Source organism: Panthera pardus, unplaced genomic scaffold (genome assembly GCF_024362965.1).
Source record: "Panthera pardus isolate Hobbes unplaced genomic scaffold, ASM2436296v1 HiC_scaffold_11, whole genome shotgun sequence".
Classification (NCBI taxonomy): domain Eukaryota; kingdom Metazoa; phylum Chordata; class Mammalia; order Carnivora; family Felidae; genus Panthera; species Panthera pardus.
The window spans coordinates 52,781,719-52,807,523 of record NW_026526666.1 but is presented as its reverse complement, the minus strand read 5'-3'; the positions used below and the strand labels follow the sequence as shown (position 1 = coordinate 52,807,523).

At 37.2% G+C, this 25,805-nt stretch overlaps 1 protein-coding gene across 7 annotated transcripts in view; it reads left to right on the top strand.

Moving 5' to 3' along the window:
• The window catches only part of LEPR (leptin receptor), a 97,231-nt gene that overhangs the window by 13,721 nt on the left and 57,705 nt on the right, over positions 1-25,805 (top strand). For all 7 annotated transcript variants that reach the window (XR_002079838.2, XM_019448997.2, XM_053894295.1 and 4 more), the window contains 3 exons: positions 3,405-3,463; positions 7,927-8,256; positions 11,017-11,140. Coding sequence is in view for 6 of the 7 variants with exons in the window: in XM_019448997.2 (XP_019304542.2) it covers positions 3,424-3,463; positions 7,927-8,256; positions 11,017-11,140 (494 nt within the window). In the remaining variant the exon portion in view is untranslated. The remainder of the gene's footprint in view (positions 1-3,404; positions 3,464-7,926; positions 8,257-11,016; positions 11,141-25,805) is intronic.

The following is a 25,805-nucleotide window of genomic DNA, read 5'->3' as shown; positions in this document are numbered from 1 at the left end:
TAATATTTGTGTGTGTGTGTGTGTGTGTGTGTGTGTGTGTATCACATCTTTGCTGTCCACAGAACACCTGTTTTAAAGATTGCTGTTATTTTCTTGGTATGATGCTACCAGCCTATTTTTAAGAATATATCAAGAAAGAGTCGTATCATGCATTCATTCACTCACTCATTCAGTGAGTGTATAGAGAGCCCCTACTATGTGAGAGGCAGGCTTCTATGTGAGAAGGATATAATGATGAAAGGAAATAGTAAAAAAAAAATCCCTTGGTCTAGTGGAGTTTATATTCTAGTGGGGAGAGTTAAACAATAAACAAGAAAAACAAGTCATATTCACATTAGACAGTGCGAAGTAATAATAAGAAAATTCAGCAGATATGACATGCTGGGTTGAAATTGTAGATGGGCTAGTCAGGAAAGGCTCCTCTGAGAAGGTGACTTGAACAAAGAGAAGAGCAGTGGTTGATGAGGTCAGAGAGGCAGTAGAGATCCAGGACCTTGTAGTTCTGTGCAGGACTCGGACTTTTACGCAGAGTGAAAAGGAGAGTACGACCGTGTTTGGGGTAAGACAGGCATGATCTGACCTATGTGTTAACAAGACCACTCTGGCTGCAGCATTGAGAATAGACTGAACTGGAGAGTAAGGGCAACAGCAGGGAGACAAGTTAGGAGGCCCTTCCGACTGTCCAGGGAAGAGATAATGGTGACCTAGAATACGGTATTGGCAATGGAGGGGCTGAGAAATTATTGGATTTTGAGGTTCACATGAAACTCTGGTACTGTGAGAGTGTTCATGAGGATGTTACCTGTTTTGAAGTTACTCAGGCAAAATTTCTTTCTGTTCTTACTGTTAGGATTATTTGATCATTTCCCCTAAGCTGTTGGTTACGTTTTATTTTGAGTACTCTGAATTTGTAATTGACCAATTTGACCATAAGAAAGCATAAGGGAAATCAATAGCTTATCTTTAAATTTTTTTTTAACTTTTTTTTAATTTTTGAGAGAGCACAAGCAGGGGAGGGGCAGAGAGAGAGAGAGAGAGAGAGAGAGACAGACAGACAGACAGAGACAGAATCAAGCAGGCTCCAGGCTGTGAGCTGTCAGCACAGGGCCTGATGTGGGGCTTGAACCCATGAGCAGTGAGATCATGACCTGAGCTGAAGTCCGAAACTTAATCAGCTGAGCCACCCAAGTGCCCCAATAGCTCATCTTTATTTTATTTATTTATTATTTTTTTTTTTTAATTTTTTTTTTTCAACGTTTTTTTATTTATTTTTGGGACAGAGAGAGACAGAGCATGAACGGGGGAGGGGCAGAGAGAGAGGGAGACACAGAATCAGAAACAGGCTCCAGGCTCCGAGCCATCAGCCCAGAGCCTGACGCGGGGCTCGAACTCACAGACCGCGAGATCAGTGACCTGGCTGAAGTCGGACGCTTAACCGACTGCGCCACCCAGGCGCCCCGCAATAGCTCATCTTTAAAAACCGAATTCAAATTAATGGCATTTTGTGTATTATACTTATTTTGGCCACCTTACCATTAGTTTTCCCTTTACTTGATTTTTTTTCTCACAGTTTAAAAACTTCTGTTCCTTTTTTCTGTATTATTTGTACTTTTGCAAATCTCCTTATTATTCATTTCTGGTACAGTGTCGGTCATTTAAATATTTGTCTCATTGGGTCTGTGTAAGGTACCACCTTTCACACTCTCTTCAAGGTTTCATCTATGCCTTTTTCATATCTGTGATTATTTCTCTGTTATGTAAGAGTGAAACCTGACTACCAGAATTCAAACCATCAGAATAGTTTGTGTTTTGCATGGAACATTAAAGAAAATAATGCTTGTCTTATATAAGCAAAAAAACCCTGGTCTGTTTGGTCACTTGACTCAGCAGATCAGTTGAGTTAAAAGTAAGTCAAATCTGTTGTTGGACTGAATTACTTGTCACCAGTCAGTTCATTCAAAACACTTAGTTAAATGATTATGTTGTATCTATGACACATCCTGATTATGAAACTTGCTCTTGGGTTTATTTTATGAGAAAATGTTGTACCAGAAACAGGTAGCAAAAAAAAAAAAATTCATATGATTAGATAATGAGGATTCCAAACACTAAACTGATTTTTAGAAATCCTGAAGACACACTGTGATGTCAGTATATAAAGAACCAAACTTCTGATGAAAAAGCAAGAGGCTGAAAAACAAATTGACCCGACTACAAAATGTTTATACTCATCCATTTTCCTCCTGAGAGTTATTAAGTTGTGAACTAAACAAGTACGTTTTTCTGTTTACTCATCACATGGTACCAATTGTCAGTAATGACTTATGAGACATCTTTCTTGATATTTGAAAATATCTTTGTGTAAAGCTGTGATTTCTATTTTAAAATAAAATCTCTCAGAATCATGAGCATCTCTGAAAGGGATTGTTGAGCTCATCCATCAGGAGGATTTGTAGATGAGGAACCTGAGGTCTAGAGTGTTGAAGTGCCAAGTCCTACAGCTGGTCAAAGACTAGATTGACATTCAAGACTCCTGACACCTAATTCAGAACTTTTTAACTCAGATTAACTTTTGTGTAGTGAACTGAATCCCCAGTTTGAGATAACAAAAACCCCTGGAACAACAAAAGCCTTTATGGTTTCATTACAAATTGAATCCCAATATATTAAAATTATGCTACCATTCATGATATACTGGTAAGAATAATCTCATTCATGATGTATTTAAAAATGAGGAGACTTCATGGGAAAGCTTATCTCTTGAAGTCACCCTATCATTTGGATATATTAAGCCGTCAACCTTTCCTTGAATTACTCTAATAACTCTCCAATGTGAATATTGCTTTATCTGCAAATAAATGGTGGGAGTTTCCAAAAACATACTGGAAAATTTCCTCCTCTTTTTTTGGAAACAAATGTACAGTGATTACCTATGCTATAACTGTTTGACTTTGTAGCATCATAGTAAAGATAAAGGCTTTAGAAAATAAGAAATTTAAGAACTGAGCTATAAAAAAAAGACTGTGCTATTAATGTTAGTACATATTTAATTAACATTATGAACACTTTTGTTCAGTTAAAAATATAGTCTTATCCTTTGATGCCTGTCCTCGTTTGTCATGACATAAAGGAACATTGAAAAATGTTTGATTATGCTGTATATGAATATGTAGCTTATATTTTAACTGTGTAAGATAGCAGGTACACAGGAGTAAACCTTTAATGTGTAGCTATACTTTAATGCGAGACACTTTTCTGATATTGATGCAGAGTATTATAGAGGATTAAATTTAAAGACTCGTTCATAATCCTTTTCCTTTTATATTTTCCCAGTTTATATAGATGTCAGGTGTTTTTGTGCATGTGTGTGTGTATGTATTTGTTTTCGATGTACTGTTTTTCAGGTCTACTCTCTGAAGTAAGATGATTTGTCAAAAATTCTGTGTGGCTTTCTTACATTGGGGTAAGTTATCTGCTTTTTAAATGTCCGTATATAAGAGATTTTGCTGTTGGAGATGTTGTTTTTTTTATTGGCTAGCAGAATTTCCTGTCCACAGTTTGGAATTCTCATGCTTATGATTAAAAATACAAACCAAACAAAAGCATATGTGTGAAAATAAAAACACTTCCCAATCTCCTGGGAATAACCTGATGTGTAGCTTTCCAGAACCATAACACATACAAACACACACAATCCATATCTATGGTTACAAAAATAGAATTGGTCTTACATATTGTTTTTTGTTTTTTTCTACTTAATAGTTTTCAATTTATTATGATAACATTTTTTTTACCGAGTATTTACTGATATGCTTATTCATTTAATGGTTGCACAACAATGATCTGTATGAATATACTTTAAATTATTAATTTATTTCACCAATTCCCCATTGATAGACATTTCTTTTACTGTAGCAAATAATGCTGCATTGAAATCCATATATCTGTATCTATATCTTTGTATATTTGGAAGAATATTCCTGCTGATTAGTTGTTAAGGGGGAATTCTCTATTACATAGTGTGCACATTTTAAAATTTGATGAATACTGTGAAATCTTCTCCACAAAGCTTTGTAGCATTTGTGGTACCACCACAGATATATGAACGTCAACCCATTGCATTTCTGTCAAAGATGTATACTGTCGTTCTTTTGTCTTTTTGCTCTGTCAGATAAGCAAAACATAGCATCCCGTTTCAGTTTTATTTATTTGGCTGTTTGTGAGGTTGAGCACTGTTTATGGACCATTTATATTTCTTATGTGATTTTCTAAATCATACGCTTTGGCCATTTTGTGGTTGGATTCTGTCTTAGTGATTTTTAGGATTTTCTAAAATGTAATTGATATTTAGTACTGTATTAGTCAGGGTTTTCCAGAGAAACAGAACCGGTAGGATTTATATATAGAGAGAAAGAGATTTATTATAAGGATTGACTCACAAGATTGTGGAGGTTGAGAAGTCCCGTGACCTGTAGTTGCCAGGCTGGAAACCCAGGAGAACTGATGATACAAGTTCCAGTCTGGACACTGGAAGGCTTCAGATGCAAGAAGAGCTGATGTTTCAGTTTGGGTCCAAAGGAAGGAAAAGACTGATGTCAGTCAGGCAGTAGGAGTTCCCTTTAACTCAGCCTTTTTGCTCTATTCAGGTCTCCAATCGATCATGAGGCCTGTCTACCTTACGGAGGGCAATCTGCTTTACTCATTTTACTGATTCAGTTGTTAAGTTCATCCAGACATCCTCACAGATACACCCAGAATAATGTTTGACCAAATGACTGAGCACCCCATGAACCTAGACAAGTTGACACATAACCTTAATCATCACAAGCCTGTAACTATTTAATATTATGCAAATTTTTCTTCCTGCCCATTGTTTGCTTTTTAACTTTGTTTTTTTTTATGGTACAGAAATTTATGTATGCATACTAACACCCTTATGCATGTGTAGAAACAAGATACAGTGACACTTAAATGTTTTAATTTTAATTTAGTAAATGTATTATTAAATTATAAATGTATATATATCAGGTGATAGTCAAAACTTTAGTTCTCTATCCAGGAGCTGTTTAACTTGGTGATAATATTTAAAATATATGACTATGACAAAATAATGCATTTATTCTCAAATGGAAGGGACATGCCATTTTAAATGTTATTTCACATTAGAACTCCAGTAGACAATGACAAGTATAATGTTATAAAGGGATATTACCAAGGGATGGTGTATATCTTTAAAATTTCCATCCTGAATACCACCAGAAGAATGCTTTCGGAGTTTAAATGTATACTAGTCTCCCTCCTATCCATTGCAGGAATATCCTCAAGAGAAAGCTTATAGATTTTTTTAAATGTCTTGATTTTAACTAATAGTATGCTTCTGTTTGAAATTAGTCACTCATATTGCCAATGAATTTTGAGCATACTATTCTCACTTGTTTCTGACTGCACTCTAGAGATATTCTGACTTTAAAAAAACCTCAAATCATCTAATTTAGGTTATGTTCCATTTTAAAAATTAAAGTCAGGCTATTTTTTAAAAAAAACATTTTATCTGGCAACCATATTGGGAGCTCCTCAAGCTGTCCAGCTATGTGTCAGTGAGTTCTGAGCATCTCCTTGGCTAATCCAAACTGAAGGCGCTCTTATGAGCTTCTCTACTAGTTTTCCTTATTGTGCATACTGTTCTTTCTCATTGTCGCCATCTGTATATTTATAGCAAATAACCAGGATAACCCCACTGTGGACAGATTTCAAAACAAACCAAACCAAAACCAAACCAAACCAAACCAAACCAAACCAAACAAAACAAAACAACTATGCCACAAGGGACTATCTAAAAGTAGCAACATACTCATTCTCTCTTATATTCTCTAGCTTTTATTAGGCTCCACTCAACGTGTTTCACATTGGCTTTCCAAAAGGTTTGTTGTTTGATGAAGTCTTGTGAATCAGAAGAGTTCTTGGGATGTTGTTACCATGATAACATATGCCTCCAGAAATAAATTCTGGTTTCTGTTGTTTAGGGTTCATCTGGAGGGAAAGAAATATTATTTGCAAAACAAACATGCAAAAATAGAATCATCTTTTAATTAAGCTGATTCAATAGTCATTATGTCTATGACATTCATTATTACATTTTAAATTTCAAAGACTTCTTTGAGGATTTTAGGCTCATTTCAGTTCAGCCAACTGAATCTTCCATATGCAGCTAAAAAATAATGCTTTTAATTAATACCAACAAATAGTCATGGTTTTGTAAAACCAAAGAAATAACCTATTTTATTTTTTATTGACATGTTCTGATTTCAGAAACATATATTAGAAAGATTGAAGTCCAAAGGAACACAATTGTAATGAGGGGTCACTTTTGATAATGTATGATACCTAATTGTTGTCAGTGTGGGCAAAATAATATTAGTCATGTTAGTCATATTTGGCTTAATTTAGGCATCTGATATATTCTTATTTTATCTTATTTTTTGCATCTGATACATTTTAAATTTTTTTATTTTGAGAGAGAGAGAGAGAGAGAGAATGAGTGTACGAGTGTGGAGGAGGAGCAGAGGGAGAGAGAGAGAGAGAGAGAGAATATGAGAATCTTGAGCAGTGGGGCTGGATCTCATGAGATTGTGACCTGAGCTGAAATCAAGAGTTGGATCCTTAACTGAGGAGCCACCCAGGTGCCCCTGCATCTGATTCATTTTTATGTTAATTTATTTTTATGGAAAAGTTTAGAAACCAAACTTTAACAGTTGTTACCTACATATTGCTTAAATATTTTTACATGTTTTACTTTTATAGTTTAAAACATCATTTTTGTGAATTCGTTTTTTAAAAATTGCTATTTTCTTATATTTTTACATTTACCCTAATTCTTCAAAATTCTCATCCCATGCAAATCCATGCTAAATTCTCAGAATTCTCATTCTGCATTAGTTTGTATATGAGGCAACACAGCTGTTGGATTATTTGAGTAGCTTGTAAAAGAAAGAATTATTGAGAATTAATTATTATATTTTCAGACAATTCCTAAAAAATAAGTACCACTTTTGAGAGTTTTTGAGTATGGGATTATATGATTATTCTTATTTTTTTTATGTCTAAAAAGGTGAGAATTGTCTTTAATCAGCAATGGAATTTTCCTGTCTTTGTACATTGATTCTTGGAGAGTGCATTAAGGACATGCCTTCAATGATGTCATGTATTTGAGGATCATGGGCAGAAGAGATCATCCAGCTGTCCTGATGTTGAAAGCAAACTCTTTGAAAAGCACTCATAGTGCTAACATTTTGGTATTATTCTCTTTAAGAAATATTAAAACAGGGGTGCCTAGGTGGTTCAGTCCATTAAACATCTGATTTCAACTCAGGTCATGATCTTGTGATTTGTGAGTTCAAGCCCCGCGTCGGGCTCTGTGCTGACAGCTCAGAGCCTGAAGCTTGCTTCAGATTCTGTGTCTCCCTCTCTCTGTCCCTCCCCCATTCATGCTCTCTGTCTCTCTCACAAATGGATGAATACACATTAAAAAAAAAATATTAAACCAGAACTTTAATACTTGTTTATATAATTGCATATTCAGATATTTCTCTCTTATACTGGAAGTTCATTAGAATATTTTTTTAGAAAAGGTAATTGAAATATTGAGCTATAGTTTTTTCATTAAAATATAAATATATAATGCTAGATTCATGAGGAAAATGAAGCATGAATTTCCAAAAAGAGGTGCTAAGAGTGAGGTTATCTCTATGAACTAATGTATAATACATTGTGTAATGGAAACCCAGAGCTGGCATTAGGCACGGATTGGGCACTAAGACAGTTAAATACTACTGAGCACTACATGGTTTAATCTTAGATACTTCCTATTTATGTCTTGGTCAAAGTTATTAATTATTTTTCTATGTGTCTTTTTTAATACCCTGACAGAATTTATTTATTTGATAACTGCATTTAACTTGGAATATCCAGTTACTCCCTGGAGATTTAAGTTGTCATGCATGCCACCAAACACAACCTATGACTTTCTCTTGCCTACTGGAATCTCAAAGAACACTTCAAATGTGAATGAACATTATGAGGCAGTTGTTGAAGCTAAATTTAATTCAAGTAGTACCTACTTTTCTAATTTATCTTCCAAAACAACTTTTCACTGTTGCCTTTGGAGCGAGGAAGATAAAAACTGTTCTGTACATGCAGATGACGTGGAAGGGAAGGCATTTGTTGCAACAGTGAATTCTTTAGTTTTCCAACAAATAGGTAAGTATTTTAATGTTGTGAACATTAGATGTTATTTTAACTGTTTTAAACAAAATGTTTTCGTTTTCTGAAACTTGTATAAAATAGATGTCTTATAGATGGGATTCTTAACACATATCATCATTTTATATTAGTAATAAAATTATGATTCGTTATGTGACCAAACTAATGAGCCCCAAATTATTTGATATGTTATAAAAATAAAAGAAAAATGTAATGAGGGAACTCTTACCTATACCCTGTAAGTCAGGTTTTTGTAATCTTCTAAGTTTGCCTTATTTTATTATTATTATTTTTTATTTTAGAGAGAGAGCATGTGTAGAGGAAAGGGGTAGAGAGAGAAAGAGGGAGAGAGAATCTTAAGCAGGCTCTATACTCAGCCCAGGGTCCAATGTGGGTGCAATCCCATGACCCTGGGATCATGACCTAAGCCAAAACCAAGAGTTGGATGCTCAACTGACCAAGCCACCCAGGCACCACTAAATTTGCTTTAAAATAGAAAAATCACCCCTTATTTTGTTAAATATATTAAATATTCAAAACATTCAACTGTTGAATTAGTTAAAAAAATTTTTAAGGTTAAAAAAAGTTTTTAAAGTAATCTCTACACCCAACATGGGGCTTGAACTCACAACCCCGAGATTAAGTGTTGCATGCGCTACAGACTTAGCTAGCCAGGCACATCAGAAGTAGTTAAATTTTAAAGCATTTATGAATAATATTTGTTCAAGCAAAGAATCTCTCTGCAGCCAATCCATGTTTTAAATCAAGGGGTTTTGTTGTTCAAGTATAATGCACACTGAATGTAGTTAGCATAATTAATAATTCTACATCTGAAAATCTAAACAACAAAATTATTTCCAAGCCTTCTGGAAAAGCTAACAGAACAGCATCCATTGACTCAGTAATACAAAGAGACCTACAGTATGAAAGTAAAGGCAAGCATAAATATAGCACTTCTGTTAAGGGTTAATCAGAATTTCTCAACCTCAACCTTATTAACATTTTGGGCCTGACAATTCTTGGGTATGGGGAGGCTGTTCTGTGCATTGTAGGATGTTTAGCAACATCCCTGGCTTCTACCTAGATACAAGTAGCTCCTTCCCCAGTTGTGACAATCAAAACATGTCTCCAAACATTGCCAGATGCCCCTGAGGGCCAAATTGCCACTGGTTGAGCATCACTGATTAGATGGAAGAAACACTCTGGTTTATTGAAATCAGCTTAAGAACAAAGTATAAATATGCAATAAAATCAGAGTTTTAAAACAAGTTAGTAGTAATCACTCCCAGTGTCTCCAATGGAGTCCATAACCATTGATTAATAAAATTCACTTAATTTTTTATTAATATCAAACATTTTTTTAATGTTCATTTATTTTTGAGGGAGAGAGAGACAGAATGCGAGTGGGGGAGGGGAAGAGAGGGGGAGACACAGAATCCGAAGCAGGCTCCAGACTCTGAGCTGTCAGCACAGAGCCCAATGCAGGGCTCAAACCCACAAGCCATGAGATCATGACCTGAGCCAACGTCAGATGCTTAATTGGCTGAACCAGCCAGGCACCACATAACATTCACTTAATTTTAATTGAAGCATTTTTTTTTAATTTGTAGGGGAACTTAACTAGCCATTCCAGCAATTCAATGGATATACCAAGAATGAACTTATTAAGGCAGGGTCTTTGTGATGAGCTTTGAAATGATCCAAAAAATGTTAGTACTTCACTTTTGAAGAGAAATGATTATGATGTTATAGATTTTTTTTTAAGTTTTATTTATTTTTGAGAGAGAGAGAGGGAGCACGTGCAGGTGTGTGTTGAAGCAAGGGAGGGAGGGGTAGAGAGAGAGAGGGAGGGAGAGAGAATCCCAAGTAGGCTTCTCACTGTCAACAAGGGCCTCTAGCCCACAAGCCGTGAGATTGTGACCTGAGCCAAACAGATTGAGCCACCCAGGTGTCCCTATGATGCCGTAGATTTCAGTTTTACACATAAATAAAGCTTGCATAACTAGTCACTTCTCACTTTAAATTTTTGTAACTGAAATCGGTAGGTTAAGTGGTGGTTACTGAGGATTTCAGCTGATTATTCTGCCACACATGCTGTTTACTTCATAATGGTTCAACACTGTTGTAAAATCCCTACCAGCTAGAAATCCTTCAAGTTTGGGGAATACGTTAGTGTTGTCTTAAGTGAGCCATTATTTATGATTGTTGCTGTTCTTGCTTTTTAAATTACAACCCGCCAATAATTTATTGCCAGGTGAGTTTTTCAGTGCACATTGAAAGTATGCCTGCATCAGTTATACCTGGGGCCTGTAATTTACAATAACAAGAATTTAAGACATGAATCACCGTTCACATGTGAATCACTTTGCTTTTATTGCTAAAGCAGACACATAAATACTGCTCCACATGTGCTTGTATCTTGATATTGAATATTTTCTTTTCTCTTAGAAAGCAAGCATGAACTGAACTAGATGACTTTTGAGGTCTTTTGTCCTACTTAAGTAGTTCAAGATTAAAAAAATAAAAAGAGTTTGAGTAATTGAATTTAAGTCTCTTACTTTACCAGAAAGGAAACTGAAGGCCTAAGGGATTAGACCACTTGGGCAGATACATACCACTGGTTAGAGCCGGTTCTTTTTCTCTCAGAATAGGCAGTGGAAGTTGTATCAGAACACTGGTAAATTTAATTTAGTTCTTCTCTTTCACTGAGTTGTTCAGAATGTTTTTCAGATTTAATGTAGTTTATTTTTAATTCAGGTGCAAACTGGAACATACAGTGCTGGACGAAAGAGGACTTGGAATTATTCATCTGCTATATGGAGTCACTATTTAAGAATCCTTTCAAGGCTTATGACCTTAAGGTCCATCTTTTATATGTTCTGTAAGTACCAAATAAATTAATTTGGAAATTTCTATGACATAATTTCTTTTAAATGCAAGAGCTTCCATACACAGATGTGGATTATTAAAACTCTCCTATCCCTACATTTCCTTTTGTATCTATGGGAATATATTCTGAAAGAAGTATGAACTCAATTCAGGGGTCTTAGATATTTGAGTGGAGGGGAAAAACTTGTTACACGTTTCTTTTTCAGGTAGATTTTTTCTTCGTATTTGATCATTTTATTCGCTTAAAAATAGAAGTGCTCAATATTTATTTGTGCTAGCTAGAGAGCCAAGATGGTGGTTTGAGATAGCCATACACTTAGAATTCTAGCTAACACATCATTCAAGTGTTCTAATAATTCCAGTGATAATACATATCATTCCTTTGTAAATTTTAGCTCTTTAAATTTTTTTTCTAATTTGTCCTTTTGTGGGATGCTCAAGGAGAAAGAGACTCATTTCCTTCAGTTCTGCAGTTATTGGGATCATACCACTGAGGGGCGACATGCTAGAAACTGTCCATATAAACATGAGTCAAATAGAATAGTAGTTACCAGGGACTAGGGGTAGGGGCAATGGGAGTTCCCCTTTAAATAAGTATAGAGTTTCAGTTGAGGAAGATGAGAAAAGTTCTGGAATTGGATTTATATTACCCAACAGTGTAAATGTACTGCTGTCACTGAACTGTACACTCAAAATGATAAATTTTATGTTATGTATATTTTACCCCAATAAAAATAATTTGAAAAGAAAGAAACTTAAAGATGCTGAGAAAAAAAGATAGTAATGATTTCTGCCTTTGAGGCATCACAGGCTGGTGGTTGGGGCAGATAGGTATAGGGCTTCAGTTTTAGTGGTTACTGTTGTCTGTTTGGGAGGCACATGAAGCCATGGGAACACAAGATTGTTGTGGAATCCTTAGGTGGGGATAACTTATGCAGCTTAATTCTAATTCTAGATGACTGTAGAAGGCCCTGCTAGCCTTTGCTTCTTTGTGCAATTCACAATAAGGCGAGGATCCTGAAGGGGACTATCTGATTGGTGAAAAGGTGCCCTAGCTGCCAGTGTTTCAGCAGCACAAAATTCTGGGCAGCCAGGAAACCTAGAAAAATGTGCAAAATAGAAATGACTGAGCTACAAACCTCTAGAGTCCCCCAAAGTAGTGGAGGTTGTAAAGTGGGAAGGACAGAGGAATAATGGGTAATGCACAGCCAAGGGTGGGCATTTAAAGGACAGGAGAGAGTGAGCTTGCTTCTAGATAATGACCCAGCAGGGAGGGAAAGTTTGAAGATGTAGTAGAAGGGGGACTATTGAAGATCTATAACAGAGTTGAATATTTAAATAAACAAGTTCCAGGAAAAGAGCACAGGTGAAAGGTTGGTCTTGAAGGAAGCTCACCTCAACCTTGAGTACTGAGGAAAGAAAGGAAGCACTGTGGTAGATAAAGATATATTTGAAGTTTGGAACAGAAAATTTCCTGCTTTATTGAGCAAAATAGGTTTTAGCTCACAGAAAAGAATTACTTTGCAATGTAGCACATTCCTACGCTGACCTAAATATTTTGGATGGTGATCAAAAACTCACTGGGTGCCCATTCAAGAGAATTTCAGATATTGTCAGCAAGCTAGGGCAGCATGCTTGGTTTAAGAGCTCTGTGACCATGTGCAAGTATTTACATTTTGTTATTATCAAAATCTTACTATTATGTATAGACTATAGTTAAGTCTTGAGGTCTGCATTTTTAGAAAAAAATATACATGAATATAGAACATTACAAAATTGCATAGTAACTTAGCTACAGTTGAGAATTTTCACTTCACTTCAGTCAGCCAGGTAACCATTGGTCTATTCATTACATGATGGTTTTTCTGGGTCAGACTCAGAAAATGAGAAAACTATGATAAATTAACTAGATTTTTCAACTTACATGATGAATTTAGCAGATTCTTTTGACCTGCTTTTATTTTGAACTCAATTTTCTAAAAATATCAGTACAGGAAAACTTGTCATAATTGCATGCAGTTGGAGGAACATTGTGGGTTTTTTTCTTACTCCTTTTTGCCATATTAATTGTTTTCTCCTTTGTATGATTGGGTTAATATATCCATTTTACCAATTGTCAATGCTGTTTCTGCCTTAAATTCTGTGTTGTCTGCATCTCTGGGCACTGTATCTCTAAATAATTTAAATAAGACTCCTCAAATCATGAGGAAGAGATGGTCAGTTTAATGAATAAGACTTCCATGGAAGAGAAAACCCATAAAGGTGGTTACTATAAGAAGAGTTTTTAATCAAAATGCCCTTCTGCAGACATTAGAGTTCATGAGAGAAATCTTTCAAATGCTTCCATGTGTAAATAAGAATAGTTTTTAAAAGGAACCAAAACCTAACATTTATAAGGGATTTAAAGCCCTATAAATATGTCCCTTAAGGGAAAGCATTGTTTGAGGTCAGATATTAATGTTTGTCAAAGAATCCAAAGGAGAGATACCATAGAAATAGGCTACTTCTTTAGACGCTTTACCTTTGACCTGGGAGAAAAATCCTACTGTGTGCACCAGCCACTGAGTTCAGTGTGAGGAACCATGTTGAACAACTCAGACACAGCCCTCACCCTTCTGGAGCTAACAGTAAAGACAGAGAACATAATAATTTCAATGTGCTGTGATGTAATAAACATAGGGACTTGTGAAAACATATACAGGTACTAGAAGTTATCTGCCTGGGTTACAAGGGGGCAGAGAATGAACCAGGTAGAATGAAGAGCATTTGCAAAGTCCCACAGTCACATCTGGACATTGTGGACAAGAAAAGTTAAGTGTGGTTGGGTTGTAAAGCTGGGGGATGGTGAGAAATTGAAGTGGAAGAATAAGTAAGGGTCATCCAAGGTGTTTAGACTTTTGTAACTGCTAATACCTAGTTTACCTTGTCTCTTTACTGTTACCCTGTCACCATTCTTGGTGATTTCCACTTCTATATGGATGATCATCAATTTCTTAAAGGCTTTTCTTTCACTATTCTTGTTTTTTCACCTGACCTGGTTCACCCATTCTCATGGACCTACTGTAGACCTTGTCATTACTGGTAAGCATGCTCTGTCTATAAGTTCAGTTTCAAGGATCCCACTCTTTGACCATCCCCCCTCCTCCTCACCTTAGGCTTATTCCCTCTATTACCTCAACCTCAGGAATAATTAATTCTCCATGTTTCTTGGCTCTGTCCTCTGAGGTTCTTTTTCATGAAAGGCTGCATATCTCTGTAGCCAGGGAGTTTTCTCGTATGCTTCCTGTCAGCACAAGTTTGGACGTCCAATGGCTTCATTTCATTTTGTATCCTTTCAGTCTAAGCTAGCAGTGTGTCTGCTGCTGTGTTCTCTCACAAGACCATACAGCCTTCTGTGGCTCTCACTGGGGTTCACCCCATTAGACAAAAGCCCACAGATCTCTAAGCCCTGGTCTTTGCTTAGAAGCTATTTCCTAGTGTTAACATCTTTACCCTCTGGAAAGGCCAGGCATCTCATAGCTCTCAAGTCTTGGTTTCTTTTGTTTAACCACCCTTTACTCAATGTGTACCTCTCCTCTTGTGGCAAGAGGAAACCAAGAGGCACCTTCAACACCTGCTTGGAAATTTCCTGCAGCAGATCACCCAGTTCAGTAGGTAGACTGTGCTTCCCATGTAACTGTGGATGTGTGACTTAGCTGTCTGCCTTTACATTACATTCTCTTTCCTCCAGTTTCCAGTCTGTGTTACTCACTTCCTCTTGTGCCCTCACTGTCATCAAACTCCACATTTCCACTCACAGTCTATTCAAGACAATTTAGGCTTTCTTTATCACACATCTCCAAATTTTTCTAACCCCTGTCCATCACCTGGTTCTAAAGCCACTCCCACATTTTTAAAAAAGTTTATTATGTATTCTGAGAGAGAGAGAGAGAAGCATGAGTGGGGTGGGGCAGAGAGAGAGGGAGAGAGAGAATCCCAAGCAGGTTCTGCCCTGTCAGTGCAGAGCCCAACATAGGACTTGAACTCATGAACTATGAGATCATGACCTGAATGAAAATCAAGAGTTAGATGCTCAGTCTATTGAACCATCCCAGCACCCCTCATGGATGGATTCTCATTTTATTTTATAAGCTATAATCAGTTATTTTCATTTTTTATATTATTGGTCAAATTGCCCCATATTTGACCACTGGGAACTTATTGAAGCTGGCCCCTGTGTCATTTTGATGTGTCCCACCTTTTTTTTTTTTTTTTTTTTTTTGAGGACTTCCTTACTCTTTAGTGCTACAGGATGTTTCAGGTTGATTTTATACTTTCCTTGCCGTAACACTGGAGTCAGCCATTTCTCCAAGGAGCCCTGCTTCCTTTTTATTGGAGAATGGTATTTACAAAGCAGTATCTGGGAGCTAGATGCTCCTTGTTACTTGAGTGGCATTGTTGAAACATCTGGGCCTTCTCAGATACGTGTATGTATGTACTGGATACATGTATGTATGTACACAATATATGCAAGGTTTATATATAATATACACAAATCTATATTTCTGTATCTGTATATACATATATTGAGTAGGTATTCATACTAACATTTCCCATTTTATTACTTTTTAAAGTTTGTTTATTTATTTATTTAGAGAGTGGGAGTGTATCAGCAGGGGAGGGGGAGAGAGAGAGGGAGAGAGAGAATCTCAAGCAGACTTTTCACCTTCAGCGTAGAGCCTGATGTGGGGCTTGAACTCATGAACCTTGAGATCATGACCTGAGCCAAAACTAAGAGTTGGACGCTTAACTGACTGAGCCATCCAGGTGCCCCTAATATCTCCCATTTTAGCCCCAAACCATAGGATACATTCTAGTCTTCCTTTTTCCTTTTTTCCTTTCTTCACTCCTTGTCTTCCCTTCCCTCTCCCTTCCTTGCCCTTCTTTCTTCTCTTTCTTCCACCAGTAAGAAACCTGGCTTCCATTTCCCACAGTATATAACCCATTTGCTCAGTCGTGGAATACATGTAAAGTAGTTTTGGAATTGGTAACCTATACCACTGTGAAAAACAAGCATGCTAACTAGAGTTGCTAGTATTTGTTTACACTCATTTTGCCTGTGCTAAGGCAAAGGGTTACAAGGCCAAAATACTGTGTTCCAAAGTTAATTAGGATATCCCTCCCCCTCTACCCACATGGTTGTATTGTTAATTTGATATACATTAAGGTTCATTTGTTTTTGTTTTCAGTCTTCTTTTTCTTTTTCTTTTTCTTTTTCTTTTTCTTTTTTCTTCGTCTCTTTTATCCTTGTTGATTTTCCATTTGTTTGGCACTATCTTACATTTGAAGAATACTTCATGTTTTACAAAATGCTTCTTAAACTTGTCTCCTTGATGAGATTTATCTAGGCCATTACTTCTCACTTGGAGCTGATTCACAAGATATAAAGTGGAACCAGTTATTTGCATTTCTATCAAGTTCCAGGTGATACTGATGCTACTGGTTTGGGACTAAACTTTGAGAACCACTGATCTATGACTTCTTGAAAACAGATTCTTTAGCACCAGACCTACTGACTTCTTCATGGAGGGTCTAGGAATCTAGTGTTAACAAGTGTCCAGGTGATTATGATGACGAGACCAGTCTGGAACACTAACCTGGTCTTTGAAATTTTGGGGATTGGCAAAGTAGAGTTTTTGGGTAACATTTGTATAGATTTGGTAAAATTTGTATAGATTTCAAGTGACCTGTTCAAATGATATATAAAAGTAATACTGTTTTAAACAATTCCTATGTATTGGTTTGTCTACTGTAGTTTGCTCTCAGTTTATGTCACAGTCAGGAACTTGGATGGCACCATTTGATGCTATTTCTGTAGTAACTTAGTGGAGATCATTGCTTAGAGAAGTTTTAATATATTCATGGAAAAGTAATTCTGGGAATGAATAATTTGACAGAAGGTCAGAGGACAGAATGTGTTCTCTGTAAACCACTGCGGCTACCAGAAATGAAATTTCAGTAATAAATATTTGTATATCTAACTTCTGAGTAGAAAAATTGCCCAAGTGATGAAATTTGCAAAGTAGCCAAATGTAAAATTTGAGAAAAAAAAATTTTTTTTTTACTATTTTCACTTCTAAGTAAAGTTTACTCACATACAGAGATTAAATAAATAGTGGCACTGAATTTATGTGTGTATTGGCAAGATATAAGATATTTTGCTGCATAAAAAGTTTTCAAGGATTTCAGAAATTATTAAGTTTTGGTTATTTTAAGCCAAAGTATCTCTTTCTTACTTTAAAAATTTGATCATCATTTTAATCCTTATACATTAAAATGATCAAAATTTAGAGTGTTGTTTGGTGTTCACAAATAACTTCAAACTTCTTTTGGAAGGTAAAAGAAGTTCTTATGCTGACTTTGACAAATAACAAAGGCTTTGACAATAACAAGGCTCATGTATTCCAGGTTTCACACAAACTTTGAAAAGCTTATGCTCTCACACATATGAGAAATATCTAATGTTTTCCTCATGGAAAAAGTAATTTGAAATAATTCTCTAATTCTTTAAAGTTCTGATCTATAGAAATATTGAGATGATTCAGATTATAATAAGTTTTTAGTTGTGGCTACCGATGTCTCTATGAATCCCCTAAATAAAATGGCAACAGTAGCAGTGAAATGTCTCCTGTGATAATAAGATATGTTGGGCATAATGAAGTGAGCAGTGAGCATGTAAGCATAGGCTTCAAATGAGTTTCAGGTCTGTATGGTCTCCAAGCCTCAGTTTCTTACTTACTCAGTTTCTTACTTACTTTTTCTTTGAGAAGTTGAATTAGATCGTGATCCTCAAGCTGTTTTTATGTCAATTGTAAATGTGCTATATAATGAAATTTGATGATATATTTAATGTGGATTCTTTATTTTTGTGTCCTTTGCCTTTCAAGTACCCAGCAGTAAGGAGTACAAAATGTTTTTGGCCAATAGCTGGGATTGAAAAATGTTTTCTTTAAGGGCCAGATAGCAAATATTTAAAAAAAATTTTTTTAAATATTTATTTATTTTTGAGAGAGAGAGACAGAGACAGAGACAGAGCATGAATGGGGGAAGGACAGGGAGAGAGGGAGACACAGAATCTGAAACAGACTCCAGGCTCTGAGCTGTCAGCACAGAGCCCAACATGGGGCTGGAACTCACGAACCGTGAGATCATCACCTGAGCCGAAGTTGGACACTTAACCAACTGAGCCACCCAAGCACCCCCAGATAGCAAATATTTTAGACTTTGTGGTCCATACTGTCCCTATCACAACCTTGTAGCCATATGTAAATATATAAATGAATAAACTTGAGAATGTTAATGGACATTGAAATTTGAATTTTATGCAATTTCCTTGTATCACAGGACACTCTTCCTCTTTGTTTTTGTTTTTGTTTTTTTTTTTACCTTCTGAAAATGTAAGAAACCATTCTTAGTTCACAAGCTGTACAGAAAACAAGTTTATTTGGCCTGTGGGCTGTAGTTTTCTCACCCCTGTATAGAACACTTTGAGAATTAGTTTTAGATTGATTTTTAGAGTTTCATGATGGGGTTATCTGTTGTGGTAGTTTGGGAAATTTCTGAATGGAAATGCTTTTTTAAAAAAATAATGAATTTGTTGCGAGCAAGTGTCGGAGGAAGATGGTGGTGTAGGAGGATGCTGGGCTCACCGTGTCCTGCTGATCACTTAGATTCCACCCATACCTGCCTAAATAACCCAGAAAACCACCAGAAGGCTAGCAGAACAGATTCTCTGGAGCCAAGCGTAGACGAGAGGCCCACGGAAGAGGGTAGGAAGGGTGGAGAGGCGGTGCGCGCTCCACGGACTGGTGGGAGGGAGCCAGGGCAGAGGGGCAGCCCACCGGCAAAGCAGAGCCCCTGAGTCTGGCTTGCAAAAGCGGAGGGGGCGGATGGAGTGTGTTCGGACAGCAAGCGGGATTTAACATCTGGAAGGTTATAAGCTAACAGCTCTGCTCGGAGATCGGGAGGGCTAGAGAACAAAGGGAGAGAGAGTTGTTGAGCCCCGGACAACAGAGCTCAGCTTGGCAGGGAACAAAGGCGCTCGCCAGCACCATCTCCCTCGCCCATCCCCCAGCCAAAATCCCAAAGGGAACCAGTTCCTGCCAGGGAACTTGCTTGCACCACACAAACACCCAACACTGTGCTTCTGCGGATCCATCCCTCTGGCGGAGGGTCTGACTCACTCCCGGTGCCGCAGAGCCCCTCCTGAAGTGGATCACCGAAAGAAAAAGTGAGCTGAGCCTGCCCCTCCTGCCGCTGTGCACCTTGCCGATCCGCCCCAGCTAATACGCCAGATCCCCAGCACCACAAGCCTAGCAGTGTGCAAGTAGCCCAGACAGGCCATGGCACCCCACAGTGAATCCTGCCCCTAGGAGAGGGGAAGAGAAGGTACACACCAGCCTGACTGTGGCCCCAGCAGTGGGCTGGGGGCAGACATCAGGTCTGACTGTGGCCCGCCCACTAACGCAAGTTATTCAAGACAGCACAGGGGAAGTGCCCCGCAGTTTCACACCACTCCAGGGACTATCCAAAATGACAAAACGGAAGAATTTCCCTCAAAAGAATCTCCAGAAAATAACAACAGCTAACAAACGGATCAAAAAGGATTTAAACAATATAATAGAAAGTGAATTTAGAATAATAGTCATAAAATTAATCGCTGGGCTTGAAAACAGTATAGAGGACAGCAGAGAATCTATTACTACAGAGATCAAGGGACTAAGGAACAGCCAGGAGGAGCTAAAAAATGCTATAAATGAGCTGCAAAATAAAATGGAGACAACCACAGCTCGGATTGAAGAGGCAGAGGAGAGAACAGGTGAACTAGAAGATAAAATTATGGAAAAAGAGGAAGCTGAGAAAAAGAGAGATAAAAAAATCCAGGAGTATGAGGGGAAAAACAGAGAACTAAGTGATGCACTAAAGAGAAATAATCTACGCATAATTGGTATTCCAGAGGAGGAAGAGAGAGGGAAAGGTGTTGAAGGTGTACTTGAAGAAATAATAGCTGACAACTTCCCTGATCTGGGGAAGGAAAAAGGCATTGAAATCCAAGAGGCACAGAGAACTCCCTTCAGACGTAACTTGAATCGATCTTCTGCACGACATATCATAATGAAACTGGCAAAATACAAGGATAAAGAGAAAATTCTGAAAGCAGCTAGGGATAAACGTGCTCTAACATATAAAGGGAGACCGATAAGACTCGTGACGGATCTCTCTACTGAAACTTGGCAGGCCAAAAAGGAATGGCAGGAAATCTTCAATGTGATGAACAGAAAAAATATGCAGCCAAGAATCCTTTACCCAGCAAATCTGTCATTTGGAATAGGAGAGATAAAGGTCTTCCCAAACAAACAAAAACTGAAGGAATTCATCACCACTAAACCAGCCCTACAAGAGATCCTGAAGGGGATCCTGTGAGACAAAGTACCAGAGATATTGCTGCAAGCATGAAACCTACAGACATCACAATGACTCTAAACTCATATCTTTCTATAATAACACTGAATGTAAATGGACTAAATGCGCCAACCAAAAGACATAGGGTATCAGAATGGAGAAAAAAACAAGACCCATCTATTTGCTGTCTACAAGAGACTCATTTTAGACCTGAGGACACCTTTAGATTGAGAGTGAGGGGATGGAGAACTATTTATCATGCTACTGGAAGCCAAAAGAGAGCTGGAGTAGCCATACTTATATCAGACAAACTAGACTTTAAATTAAAGGCTGTAACAAGAGATGAAGAAGGACATTATATAATAATTACAGGGTCTATCCATCAGGAAGAGCTAACAATTATAAATGTCTATGCGCTGAATACGGGAGCCCCCAAATATTTAAAACAATTACTCATAAACATAAGCAACCTTATTGATAAGAATGTGGTCATTGCAGGGGACTTTAACACCCCACTTACAGAAATGGATAGATCATATAGACACACGGTCAATAAAGAAACAAAGGCTCTGAATGATACATTGGAACAGATGGACTTGACAGATATATTTAGAACTCTGCATCCCAAAGCAACAGAATATACTTTCTTCTCAAGTGCACATGGAACATTCTTCAAGATAGATCACATTCTGGGTCACAAAACAGCCCTTCATAAGTATACAAGAGTTGAAATCATACCATGCATACTTTCAGAGCACAATGCTATGAAGCTTGAAATCAACCACAGGAAAAAGTCTGGAAAACCTCCAAAAGCATGGAGGTTAAAGAACACCCTATTGAAGAATGAATGGGTCAACCAGGCAATTAGAGAAGAAATTAAAAAATATATGGAAACAAACGAAAATGAAAATACAGCAATCCAAATGCTTTGGGATGCAGTGAAGGCAGTCCTGAGAGGAAAATACATTGCAATCCAGGCCTATCTCAAGAAACAAGAAAAATCCCAAATACAAAATCTAACAGCACACCTAAAGGAAATAGAAGCAGAGCAGCAAAGACACCCCAAACCCAGCAGAAGAAGAGAAATAATAAAGATCAGAGCAGAAATAAACAATATAGAATCTAAAAAAAACCAGTAGAGCAGGTCAATGAAACCAAGAGTTGGTTTTTTGAAAAAATAAACAAAATTGATAAACCTGTAGTCAGGCTTCTCAAAAAGAAAGGGGAGAGGACCCAAATAGATAAAATCATGAATGAAAATGGAATTATTATAACTAATCCCCCAGAAGTACAAGCAATTATCAGGAAATACTATGAAAAATTATATGCCAATAAACTGGACAACCTGGAAGAAATGGACAAATTCCTAAGCACCCACACACTTCCAAAACTCAAACAGGAAGAAATAGAAAATTTGAACAGACCCATAACCAGTGAAGAAGTTGAATCAGTTATCAAAAATCTCCCAACAAATAAGAGTCCAGGACCAGATGGCTTCCCTGGGGAATTCTATGAGACATAGAATACCTATTTGTCTCAAGCTGTTCCAAAAAATAGAACGGGAAGGAAAACTTCCAGACTCATTCTATGAAGCCAGCATTACTTTGATTCCCAAACCAGAGACCCAGCAAAAAAAGAGAACTACAAGCCAATGTCCCTGATGAATATGGATGCAGAAATTCTAGACAAGCTACTAGCAAATCAAATTTAACAGCATATAAAAAGAATTATTCACCATGATCAAGTGGGATTCATTCCTGGGATGCAGGGCTGGTTCAATATTTGCAAATCAATCAATGTGATACATCGCATTAAAAAAAGAAAAGATAAGAACCATATGATCCTGTCAATCGATGCAGAAAAAGCATTTGACAAAATTCAGCATCCTTTCTTAATAAAAACCCTCGAGAAAGTCAGGATAGAAGGAACATACTTAAAGATCATAAAAGCCATTTGTGAAAAGCCCACAGCTAACATCATCCTCAATGGGGAAAAACTGAAAGCTTTTTCCCTGAGATCAGGAACACAATAGGGATGTCCACTCTTACAGCTGTTGTTTAACATAGTGTTGGAAGTTTTAGCATCAGCAATCAGACAACAAAAGGAAATCAAAGGCATCCAAATTGGCAAAGATGAAGTCAAGCTTTCACTTTTGCAGATGACATGATACTCTACATGGAAAACCCAATAGACTCCACCAAAAATCAGCTAGAACTGATACAGGAATTCAGCAAAGTTGCAGGATACAAAATCAATGTATAGAAATCAGTTGCATTCTTATACACTAATAATGAAACAACAGAAAGAATATAAAGAAACTGATCCCATTCACAATTGCACCAAGAAGCATAAAATACCTAGGAATAAACCTAACCAAAGATGTAAAAGATCTGTATGCTGAAAACTATAGAAAGCTTATGAAGAAATTGAAGAAGATACAAAGAAATGGAAAAACATTCCATGCTCATGAATTGGAAGAATAAATATTGTTAAAATGTCAATACTACCCAAAGCTATCTACACATTCAATGCAATCCCAATCAAAATTGCACCAGCATTCTTCTTGAAGCTAGAACAAGCAATCCTAAAATTTGTATGGAACCACAGAAGACCCCGAATAGCCAAAGTAATATTGAAGAAGAAAACCAAAGTGGGAGGCATCACAATCCCAGACTTGAGCCTCTACTACAAAGCTGTAGTCATCAAGACAGCATGGTTTTGGCACAAATACAGACACATAGACCGATGGAATAGAATAGAGACTCCAGAATTGGACCCACAAAAGCATGGCCAACTAATCTTTGACAAAGCAGGAAAGAATATCCAATGGAAAAAGACAGTCTCTTTAACCAATGGTGCTGGGAGAACGGGATAGCAACATGCAGAAGAATGAAACTAGACCACTCTCTTACACCATTCACAAAAATAAATTCAAAATGGATAAAGGACCTGAATGTGAGGCAGGAAACCATCAAAACCCTAGAAGAGAAAGCAGGAAAAAATCTCTCTGACCTCAGCCATAGCAGTTTCTTACTTGACACATCTCCAAAGGCAAGGGAATTAAAAGCAAAAATGAACTTTTGGGACCTCATGAATTAAAAAGCTTCTGCACTGCGAAGGAAACAATCAACAAAACTAAAAGGCAGCCGATGGAATGGGAAAAGATATTTGCAAATGACATATTGAACAAAGGGCTAGTATCCAAAATCTATAAAGAACTCACCAAACTCCACACCCAAAAAACAAATAATCCAGTGAAGAAATGGGCAGAAGACATGAATAGACACTTCTCTAAAGAAAACATCCAGATGGCCAACAGGCACATGAAAAGATGCTCAATGTCACTTCTCATCAGGGAAATACAAATCAAAACCACACTCAGATACCACCTCACGCCAGTCAGAGTGGCCAAAATGAACAATTCAGGAGACTATAGATGCTGGTGAGGATGTGGACAAATGGGAACCCTCTTGCACTGCTTGTGGGAATGCAAACTGGTACAGCCACTCTAGAAAACAGTGTAGAGGTTTCTCAAAAAATTAAAAATAGATCTACCCTATGACCCAGCAAGAGCACTGCTAGGAATTTACCCAAGGGATACAGGAGTGCTGATGCATAGGGGCACTTGCAACCCAATGTTTATAGTAGCACCTGCAACAATAGCCAAATAATGGAAAGGGCCTAAATGTCCATCAGTGGATGAATGAGATAGAAGATGTGGTTTATATATATAAAATGGAATACTACTTGGCAATGAGAAAGAATGAATTATGGCGTTATGTAGCAATGTAGATGGAACTGGAGAGTGTTATGCTAAGTGAAATTAGTCATACAGAGAAAGACAGATACCATATGTTTTTACTCTTATGTAGATCCTGAGAAACTTGACAGAAGACCATGGGGGACAGAGAGGGAAGGAGGGAAACAATAAGAGTCTCTTAAAAACTGAGAATAAACTGAGGGTTGATGGGGGGTGGGAGGGAGGGGAAAGTGGGTGATGGGCATTGAGGAGGGCACCTGTTGGGATGAGCACTGGGTGTTGTATGGAAACCAATTTGACAATAAATTTCATATTAAAAAAAAACCCAAAATGGTATCTTATGGGTATATAGCACTTTAAAGTTTTCAAAAATCCTTTTACGTTATCCTCTTTAACACTTACAATAGTCTTGTAAAGGTGAGTAGTGCAGGCATTTTTCTCTGTTTTACTGATTGTGAAAACCAAAGCTCACAAAAGGAACTCTCTGACTATGGCTCATAAGCAAACAGGACTTAATTTTAGGTCTCAGTTTAATTTAGTGTGCTTCCCACAATAAGATTATCCCTTACACAGCACCCAATACACTGATTTGCACCTTAAAAGGCCTGGAAATGTTGTTTCTTGATTGATTTCTTTTAGGTCTAAAGTAATACTAAAGTCTATCTCAGGAAACATGAAAATCTATCATAATTCACAACATTTAATACTAGGGGTATATGTATGAACGATTCGGGCCCATTTCTTTCATGTTGTGTTTATATCTGAATTTTCAGGTATGTGCTAGTTAGCAGAGTTTCTAAAGCATTGCTGTCCTGCACTGAATTTGTATATTTATCACTTACAGTTTTTCCCTCCAAAAGGGCTGCAAGATTTCTGAAGGCAGTGATCATGTCTAAATATTAATACTCTCTCCCCATTTGCAAGGTTTTTTTTAACCTTTTAAAAAAAGTTTATTTTCAGAGAGACGCACAGAGAGTGAGAGCAGGGGAGGGGCAGAGAAAGAAGGAGAGAGAGAGAGAGAGAGAATCCCCAGTAGGTGGAGCCCATCATGGGGCTTGAACCCGCAAACCATGAGATCATAACCTGAACAGACACCAATAGTTTGACGCTTAACCAACTGAGCCACCCAGGAGCCCCTATTATTATTGAGTTTTGAGAGATCTTTATATCTTTTGGAGACAAATGCTTTATTAGATAGATGATTGGGAAATGTATTCTCTCAGTCTGTGGCTTGTCTTTTTGTTGTTTCATAGTGTCTCTCTTTCAGAGGAGTTTTCAATCTTGAGAAGAGTCCAATCTGAATTTGTTCTTTTATAGATCATGCTTTTGGTGTTGCATCTAAGGACATGTTACCTTACCCAAGGTCACAAATTTTTTTTCCTGTGTTCTCTTCTAGACGTTTTATAGCTTTAGATTTTATATTTGAATTGATGACCCATTTTGAATTAATTTTTGA